We start from the raw sequence: 9,844 nt of genomic DNA, 5'->3' as shown, positions 1-9,844 counted from the left end.
GGCTTATGTAGATTCAGTTTACCAATTCTCTCGATAGTAAGCATGATTCGGGTGCCGGTTCGGTCGTTGATTAACGTGACATTCTATTGATGCTTTGAGCAGCTTATATGGTTTATGACTGTTCATATCGAGTTCAGTGGTGCAACTAATTTTAGTCAGTGAATTACTATAAACGTGCCTGATATGACCGTCATCGAAGGCTTCAAAGGCTGTTTTGCTGATATGTTACGGAGTGAAGCAATCTCTCCTAGCCAAATGGACGAATCAGTAGCATTGAAGCCACATTGCAAAGAGTGGTTGAAGATTCGATTTCAAACGTGTAGGTAAGAACTGAAGCACACTGCCAGCTTGGTTTAAAGTCATGATAGGATCCCATTCATAAAATAACTGGCTTAGTATTGGAGGAATATACTTGACAACACATTACACATCTTTACATTTTTGGAGAACGTAGTTAAATGTATGTACTTCTCAGGTCATTTTTCCACTTGAAGACTGCCATCTATTTTGCGAGGCTTTTCCAGAAAAAATATCTTTCCATTTACACATTTGTTGAAGCCGCTTATTTTTTGCTTCAAGCTTGTATATTTAAAAGATTTGACAGTGTTATCCAAACTTCGCACTTTTTTGCCAACGTATTGTGGTTCGTTGGTATTTCACAAGCGCACGATCATATTTTAATTTATGCAACACAGAGAAGAGAGATCAGATCAAAATTGTATAATATCCGCTGGCACGTTCCACTTGGACAAGCTGTCTCTCGTGGCGATGAGATTCATGGCTGACTTTTATTCAAAAAAATGTTTGTTTGGGTTTGAATGGGAAGCACGCGTTAAGCTTATTCCCATTACTCATTCAACTGGTCACTGGTCGGAAATTCATTGAAAACTCCATTTAGATTGCACTGGTATTTTATTTGGTTCAATTTGAATCACCATGTCTGACGATCCTGCTTTACTTAAATACATAAATAAATAAATTAATTGGAACTTATCGGAGCTAATCAATGATCATCATTATTGGCCTTTGGATTGAGCGGAATAAGCAAGATTGTCTGCATAAAGCGATCGGGCGTAGTGACCGCCGTGCTCGTCGTAGGAGGCCGAGTGGGAGTATTGAGGGTGAGAAACAATCTCGTAGTTTTGCGTTGAGTTCTTGGCTTCCAAGAGCTTCTTCAATCCAATAATTCCTGACAAAATAAGTGCGATTTTTCCCACGATCAGAGCCTTGAATGCGATCAAAGCCAAGAATCCAATGGCGACTGGCAATAGGGCGGCAGCCTTCAGCTTAAGCAACAGCAAAAGTGGCATCAAGATGCGCTTGGCCTTCTTCTTGCGACGGCGAGCTGAAAAATCAAAATACTGGTGAAGCGGAAAGCATTTGAAATTCTGTTAAATTATTCTAAGCATGTGCGAATACGATATTTGCTTACAGAAACTGGTGGAAAAGGTGCAGAATTTACCTTTTCAAACCCAGTTCCGTTAACGGAGTCAGAATATTTGGAGGGAAAGTCAAATCTAGCTTTCGGAATTGGACTTGAAATTGAAAACGAGCTTGTCTACATGGTAATTACCAATGAAAGCGCACTTCCTCTGCCCACCTAGTACCTACTTCGAAAGTGAAACTGTAAACTGCAGGCAACTAAATTTCCTGCTGGACAATCTAAAATCGTATTCTATTTGTGGAATTTTATTCTACTTTTTACGAAAGTTGACGGTTTTACTTTCTACTAGCCATTCGCCTTAGAATAGTAAAAAAATCCTTACCTTCATCGAGAGATCGCTGGATTTCTTCGACAGAGTCCTTTGGCATTTTGAATTGCAGAGTATGCGTACCGAAGAACCGAGCGACTCGATCTACCAGGAGCATATCTACCTCATTTTCACGAGTTTCCAAGTCATTGGAAAGTGGAGTATCGTCGAGTGATCGGCCGGTTGGGAGGTCGTCTGTTTTTACCATTTGAACACCTTCGGATAATACGATGTCGCCTTGTTGGGAGTCAATGAAGTGCAGAGCCCGTTCCTGAGAAATATTACATTCAATAAGCACGACTAGTGGCAACTGTGCACCTTTGTACTATTCACCTTCAAGCACAAAAATATTGGCTTATTCTCACAGTCCTTCATAACCTTGATAGCGGTCAGGATAGCTCCATCTTCCTCAGCAGAGACAGCAGCAACTGCGCCAAAAACGGCCACCAAACACAAAAACACTCGCATTTTGTACAGATATCGTTGTGGTAACTACGCACTAATGTTGTACTCTTATCTATTTATCACTAACAGTAGCCAGGATAACAATAATCGCAAAAAATTGTCGACCTGTTGTTTGTGGCCGGAAAGCAACTAGTGAACTGTGGCTTGGAGACATCGAAGATCGCGTTTTATTCCCTCCGTTTGAGGCACTTTTACAGAATTTAAATTAACGCCCGATTCAAAGTAGTCGCGTTTAAGAAAGCAAGTCAAGTTGTAACAGTGATGTGTGCGACCAATTGGTTCATCTTCATCATCTTTACCATGGCCTCTAACATGACGGTTCTGTATCGGTTAATGTTGCGTCGTTAGGCGACGTTTTCCATTTATCAACAAACACTTATTGCGGGGTGTCACCGCCAGAATATAAATGTTGTCCATTGTGCCGCGAATCTGGATCACCTGCATACCGCCGCGGGTTACCGGCGGCGGCGGTACTCATTACAGTAGCGTACTTTTGCAGAAGCACGCAGCTAATTGTTGGGGCTGGTTCGATACGTGAATAAGACAATGGCCACGAAATGCACACACAGCCAACTTCCGAGGTTAGAATGCGTCCGCAATTATGGGAGTTATCTTTTGGAATTCCTCAGCGGTGACAGACACTGGCTTTTTGGAGGACGGATTCGTTCAGCGAAAATAGAAACTTTTTTCCAATAGATTTCACCCAACGATCGACTTTATGGGCACTACAATGTTAACATGGAAGACACTACGCTCAATCAGAAAAAAGTAATTACCACGCGATGTGCGAGAAAAATGAGTCCAGTATTAATAGCTGCTGCGCCAAATGAGACTTTTCTTTTTCAAAGCAACTTTTCCAACTCGCTGCTCAGCAGCTTCTTGCCATTCTATGGAAAATTCGTCCGCAAACTCGCAGTATCCTTTCATATCGTCTTATTCGCATCATATTATCAAGTGCATTTCGCTTCATATCGCTGGATAAGTACATATCCACATACATAGGCGTGGAGGGCTCTGCACTGGGACCCAGTTCAACAGCCCTGCAGACGCAACTGCGTCTGGTTAACATATTAACACGTTTACGCAACGGTGGTTACGCTGTTTGGGTTAGACGCTTTTAGCTAGCAACTCACTCGTGCGATATTATCGGAAGTCAATCACTTTCATTTTTGAATTCATTAACGAAATTTAGCTGAAAATTTTGAAAAGAAATCCGCAGTATCATTTCCAGCAACAATAGTGGAAAATGTGCTTTGATTTCATTTGGCATAACATACAAACGTGAACGCACTGAAAGTGAATTCAAGAAGCATAAGTGCAAGATAATTGTCGCAGCAGAAATTCTTCTGAATCTGTCCTAAAGAAAGTAGAGAATTATCCGAGCTGCAAACAGACGCCTTACTTGGAGAATATGTGTACACTTTCACTTTGCTTCAGGATTAGTGCTATTTTTGTCTTTTAAACTACTTTACTACTCTAAAGGAATATTTCTGAAGTATTTTCACCATTTCGTCATTTTCTCTAATTAATATATCCAACCGAGTTCAATAAATCGTATTCCAACTAAACCACTTTAAAGGGGTCATCCCGTGTGAAGGTCGTTTTTTCGGTTTCTAGAATTTTTCGTGACGAACTGGATAAAGATACAAATACGAGTTTTCCACCATATATTTACTAATATCTTGAGCATGCGTAGCTAACAGCACAGTCCACTATTGATTATTGTTTTTCTGCTGCCACGCTAGAGGGTGCTGCGATCATCTTAGAGAAAAAAATTAAACGGCGTTTTAACGTACAGACTTAACTACAGTCCGCAAAGTAGGATTATTAAAAAATATTAAAAGCTAACCTTTTGGTGCCGTGTTAAATTTTTTTTTGTGAATTTTGGTGTTTTTTCACGGCTTCTTCAATGAGTAAAAAAAACTACTGAACGGATCGCAACTATCCTAGTTTGCAGACCGTAGAAATATGTTATGAATAAGTTGTGGAAATTTCAAAGAATTTCTTTGGATAGATTTTGGGCTACGGTGACAGCAGATTTTCAATATGCGGTTTCGAGAAAAACGCGTTTAAAAAGTAGAATGTGATTTTTAGCCATAAAATCATAACTGATCATTAATCTACTATACCTAGTCCATAAACCATAGCTTTCTTCAAAAAATACACGCATAGCCTTGGCTTCAATTCTTGTCCTTTTAGGGAAGTCATTCGAACGTCATTTGGACTGATAAATACGCGTTTTATTACGGCGATCGACATAAACCTGCCATGTGACATATTGCCTGTTTAACACTGGAATTTCCGAACGACTCCGAATATACAAAAATCCCTTTGCCTATATATTCTACACTATATCTAGATACAATTGATGCGAAAAAAAATTGATTCCTCGGATCCAACACACGGAATGATCTCCTTAAATTAATATGTCATATTACATATCACGTGAAGTATTGAAGTGCTCTCAGTGCTTCCGTAATATCTTAGACATGACACCTGCCGGTTTCACGGTGAAGTTCTCTTTTTTTTAAATGGGAAATACAGCAAAGGATAGTTTCACAGTAAGTGTTGGAATATTTTTCTGTCTCAGTCCTTGAGCGTACTAAGAATCGACCTACTTAAGGGGGTTATTCTGTGAGACGGTTTCTAGCAATCGATTTTTAAGGTTCTGTGTAAACACAAAACCTTATTAAAATCGGTTTACTGTCTGTCTGTCTGTCCGTCTGTCTGTCTGTGTGTCTTTTTTTTTTTTTTTTGTTGAGGAGGTGGAAATCTTCAAAAAGACACTGGTCTGGACACACCAGCGTGTGGAATTTTTACCCACTAAAATCACCCCCGACTCCCTCCCTGCCCCGCGGAACCACCATAAGGTATTACATCACGGGGCGGAGTCGGCTCACTCTAGCTTTGTCACCTTTCTTCTATACGCGGCGCACGTGACCGCGCTTTTCTCCTCTCCTCTGCCTTTCGCAATTTATCTTGAATAGATGCGATCATGGAGTTGACCGCATCCCAATTCTCTTGATGTGCTAGCATTTTCGGTACCAGATTTTCTGGTACCAGCACCTCTCCTAGAGTCTCTTCTAGATTCCTCCTTTCTTCCACAAATCTCGGACAGTGGAAGAATACATGCTCTGGGTCCTCTGGGACTCCATTGCAATTTGGACAATCGGGTAGGGTCTCCAATTTAAACCTGTGAAGGTATTGGAGATATCCTCCGTGTCCCGTGAGAAACTGGGTGAGATTATAATTAATCCCACCGTGTCGTCTCTCCAACCACCCCTTGATGGCAGGAATAATCCTGTGCCTCCACCGGCCCTTTCCCGAGCGTTCCCACCGCTCTTGCCATCTATTTATGGATCTCTCCCTCTCAGCGTTCTTCGTCCGCGATGAGGAAGAGGTTGGTGTTGCATTGTATATATTCGCCATCTCATCTGCCAAGATGTCAATGGGCATCATTCCAGAGATGACGAATGCTGCATCATCTGAGACAGTCCTGAAGGCAGAGCATACCCTCAGGGCTGTCCTCCTGTAGACTGAACTCAGTTTGGTAGCATTCCCTGACATCCACAACGCCTCCCTCCAAACTGGGGTCGCATGATCGCATGATCGAGGTCACCACCCTGGCTATAAGCAACCTAGAGGTATGCCGTGGCCCTCTCACGTTCGGCATCATCCTCGCCAGGGCCATACTAGCAGTGGATGATTTATCGCAAACATACTGTAAGTGTTGCTTATAGCTGAGCTTCCTGTCTATCACCACCCCCAAGTATTTGATGGTCGGCTTGGAAGTGATGATATGATTCCCGATTCTAATACAGGCGTAATTTCTCTTCCGGCGCTTCGTGATGAGGACCGCTTCTGTGTTTTCCTCCGCAAGCGTCAGACCAGAGCTCTCCAACCAGCATTTGACAGCACTGATTGCCTCGCTTGAGTATAACTCAGCATCTTCAAGATGCTTTGCGACAACAACCAGTGCTATGTTGTCAGCGTAACCCACCACTGTGGCTTCCTCCGGAAGGGGAAGATTAAGTACATCGTTGTACATGATTTTCCACAGTAGTGGGCCCAATACGGAGCCCTGTGGGACACCGACGGAAACAACGTACTCCTGCGGTCCGCCATCAGTGTCATACCATAGCCTCCTTTCAGTTAAGTAACTATCGACGATAGCAGCGAGATAGGCGGGAATACCAATCTTCGCTAGGGAGTTGCGTATTAGATTCCAATTGGCCGAATTGAATGCATTTTTCACGTCCAGGGTTACTACCACGCAATATTTGCTGGTACTACCCTTTCCGTGAATTGCATCTTCGGCCAAGCCAGTAACCAATTTGATGGCATCAATGGTTGATCTGGCTTTTCGGACCCCATACTGCCGATCTGAAAGGCCGCCTTGGCTCTCAACAACCGGGAGTAATCAATTATAGATTACCCGCTCTAGCATTTTCCCCACCGTGTCCAAAAGACATATGGGTCGGTATGACGATGGTTCACCTGGAGGTTTACCAGGCTTAGGCAGAAGTACCAACTTCTGCCGCTTCCAAGCCGCCGGAAATATTCCTTCGGACATGCACGCTTCAAACAGCTCAGCGAATATGTCCGGCCTGGATTTCACCAATTAATCCCACCGTGTCGTCTCTCCAACCACCCCTTGATGGCAGGAATAAGCCTGTGCCTCCACCGGCCCTTTCCCGAGCGTTCCCACCGCTCTTGCCATCTATTTATGGATCTCTCCCTCTCAGCGTTCTTCGTCCGCGATGAGGAAGAGGTTGGTGTTGCATTGTATATATTCGCCATCTCATCTGCCAAGATGTCAATGGGCATCATTCCAGAGATGACGAATGCTGCATCATCTGAGACAGTCCTGAAGGCAGAGCATACCCTCAGGGCTGTCCTCCTGTAGACTGAACTCAGTTTGGTAGCATTCCCTGACATCCACAACGCCTCCCTCCAAACTGGGGTCGCATGATCGCATGATCGAGGTCACCACCCTGGCTATAAGCAACCTAGAGGTATGCCGTGGCCCTCTCACGTTCGGCATCATCCTCGCCAGGGCCATACTAGCAGTGGATGATTTATCGCAAACATACTGTAAGTGTTGCTTATAGCTGAGCTTCCTGTCTATCACCACCCCCAAGTATTTGATGGTCGGCTTGGAAGTGATGATATGATTCCCGATTCTAATACAGGCGTAATTTCTCTTCCGGCGCTTCGTGATGAGGACCGCTTCTGTGTTTTCCTCCGCAAGCGTCAGACCAGAGCTCTCCAACCAGCATTTGACAGCACTGATTGCCTCGCTTGAGTATAACTCAGCATCTTCAAGATGCTTTGCGACAACAACCAGTGCTATGTTGTCAGCGTAACCCACCACTGTGGCTTCCTCCGGAAGGGGAAGATTAAGTACATCGTTGTACATGATTTTCCACAGTAGTGGGCCCAATACGGAGCCCTGTGGGACACCGACGGAAACAACGTACTCCTGCGGTCCGTCATCGGTGTCATACCATAGCCTCCTTTCAGTTAAGTAACTATCGACGATAGCAGCGAGATAGGCGGGAATACCAATCTTCGCTAGGGAGTTGCGTATTAGATTCCAATTGGCCGAATTGAATGCATTTTTCACGTCCAGGGTTACTACCACGCAATATTTGCTGGTACTACCCTTTCCGTGAATTGCATCTTCGGCCAAGCCAGTAACCAATTTGATGGCATCAATGGTTGATCTGGCTTTTCGGAACCCATACTGCCGATCTGAAAGGCCGCCTTGGCTCTCAACAACCGGGAGTAATCAATTATAGATTACCCGCTCTAGCATTTTCCCCACCGTGTCCAAAAGACATATGGGTCGGTATGACGATGGTTCACCTGGAGGTTTACCAGGCTTAGGCAGAAGTACCAACTTCTGCCGCTTCCAAGCCGCCGGAAATATTCCTTCGGACATGCACGCTTCAAACAGCTCAGCGAATATGTCCGGCCTGGATTTCACGGCAAGCTTAAGGGCCTTATTCGGTACTCCGTCCAGGCCCGGCGCTTTATTGTCTCCTATTCTGCTGCAGATCTCCAGCAGCTCGTCTCTGGTGACTGGAGGAATTGCCGTCACATTCAGAGGTGGTTGTAATATGTCGGTGCTCTCCTCTTGCTGGGGGAATAACCCTGGATGATTTTCAGCAAGAGGGTGGGACACGTGATCTGCGGAGAGGAGCGGCCTCTGAATCGTCCCAACACTATTCTATAAGCACTCCCCCACGAGTTGATGTCCGCTTCTGAGCAGAGCTCCTTAAAGCATTTTGTCTTGCTTCGTTGGATGGCGAGCTTGAGGGTTTTGCGGGCTGCCTTATAGGCGCACTCTTTCTGCTCCTGATCGACTCTACCTACCGCCCTCTGAGCCGCTCTTCTGGCTCGGTGGCAGGCTGATCGAAGACCGGTCAATTCATAATTCCACCAGCAGTTTCGTCTTCTACGGGGGAATGAGCACCTCCTAGGCATAGACGCGTCACATGCTTTGGCGATGCATTGAGCCAGATGGACGGCTCTTTCCGTAGAGGCGCCTGCTATATCACGTTGATCTAACCACACCTCTAAGAAGCTCTGCTCATCCAAAGATTTTGCAGACCAGCCTGAAACCTTTTTCGGTTTCGGGCATGATAGCTCTTTGCCCTGTGGCTCGACACATGTCTCAAAGAAGATTGCCTGGTGATCGCTGTGGGTGTAGCGTTCGCTGACGCACCAGGACATACCACGTGCCAGCGCAGGGCTGATAAAGGTCAGGTCTACAACCGAGCCTGACCCCCCTTTCTGAAAGGTGTTTACGGCACCTTCGTTAGCCAAAACCATGTCCAGCTGCGCAAAAGCCTCTAATAGACTGCGCCCCTTAGCATTTGATTCTCTGCTACCCCACTCTAGGGCCCAAGCATTGAAATCACCAGCAATCACCTTTAGACTTCGTCCCCTTGCGTCGAGAACAAGATTATCAAGCATTTGCTCGAATTCAGGCAGTGTCAAACTTGGTGGGGCGTAGCAGCTGTATACATATACACCACTTATTTTCGCCCACAGGAAGCCACTGCCTGCCTGACTTGCAGTACATTGTATGGCTTGTCGACCACAAGCCCATATCGCCGCTCCACCAGTCGAATCTGTGACCCATACGCCACCGTGGCGGTTTCTGTACGGTTCACTTATGATGGCAACCTCCATCTTAGATTCGAACGTGGTCTGCTCAAGTAAATCCTGAGCGACCCTGCAATGATTGAGGTTTATTTGAATAAACCTCATTTTCTCATTGCAGTGAGCGCCTTCCTAAATTCCGGACATTTGGCATTTCCGGCAATGTGCCGGTTATCCTGTCCCTCTTTGCTTACGCACAATAGGCATTTGGGGTCCCTATTGCACTCTCTGGCAATATGGCCTTTCTCCCCACACCTTCTGCATCGATCGGACCGATCAATGTTCCTGGTGCATGCCTTCGCGAAGTGCCCAAACATGAGGCATTTAAAGCACCTCTTTAGTGAAGTTTGCTCCCTTAAACGGCAAACAACCCATCCAATCCGAACCCTTCCGGCAGCTAACAACATCTGCGCTGCCTCCGCTGGCACTCGTATGGTGGCCGTTTGAGTGCCACCATA

General features: G+C 45.3%; 1 protein-coding gene across 1 annotated transcript; it reads right to left on the bottom strand.

The window, feature by feature from the left end:
• Positions 1 to 893: 893 nt before the first annotated feature.
• Positions 894 to 2,378, bottom strand: LOC119651315. Its single transcript, XM_038054845.1, has 3 exons — positions 2,085 to 2,378; positions 1,767 to 2,022; positions 894 to 1,345 (listed from the first exon to the last, which is right to left on the bottom strand). Exons 1-3 carry the CDS (start codon positions 2,217 to 2,219, stop codon positions 1,017 to 1,019), a joined length of 720 nt encoding a protein of 239 aa, XP_037910773.1. The 5' UTR covers positions 2,220 to 2,378; the 3' UTR covers positions 894 to 1,016.
• Positions 2,379 to 9,844: the final 7,466 nt, after the last annotated feature.

This window comes from Hermetia illucens, chromosome 3, assembly GCF_905115235.1.
Source record: "Hermetia illucens chromosome 3, iHerIll2.2.curated.20191125, whole genome shotgun sequence".
In the NCBI taxonomy this organism is placed as follows: Eukaryota; Metazoa; Arthropoda; class Insecta; order Diptera; family Stratiomyidae; genus Hermetia; species Hermetia illucens.
Note: the sequence above shows the minus strand (reverse complement) of the source record. Positions and strands in the feature narration are given on the sequence as shown.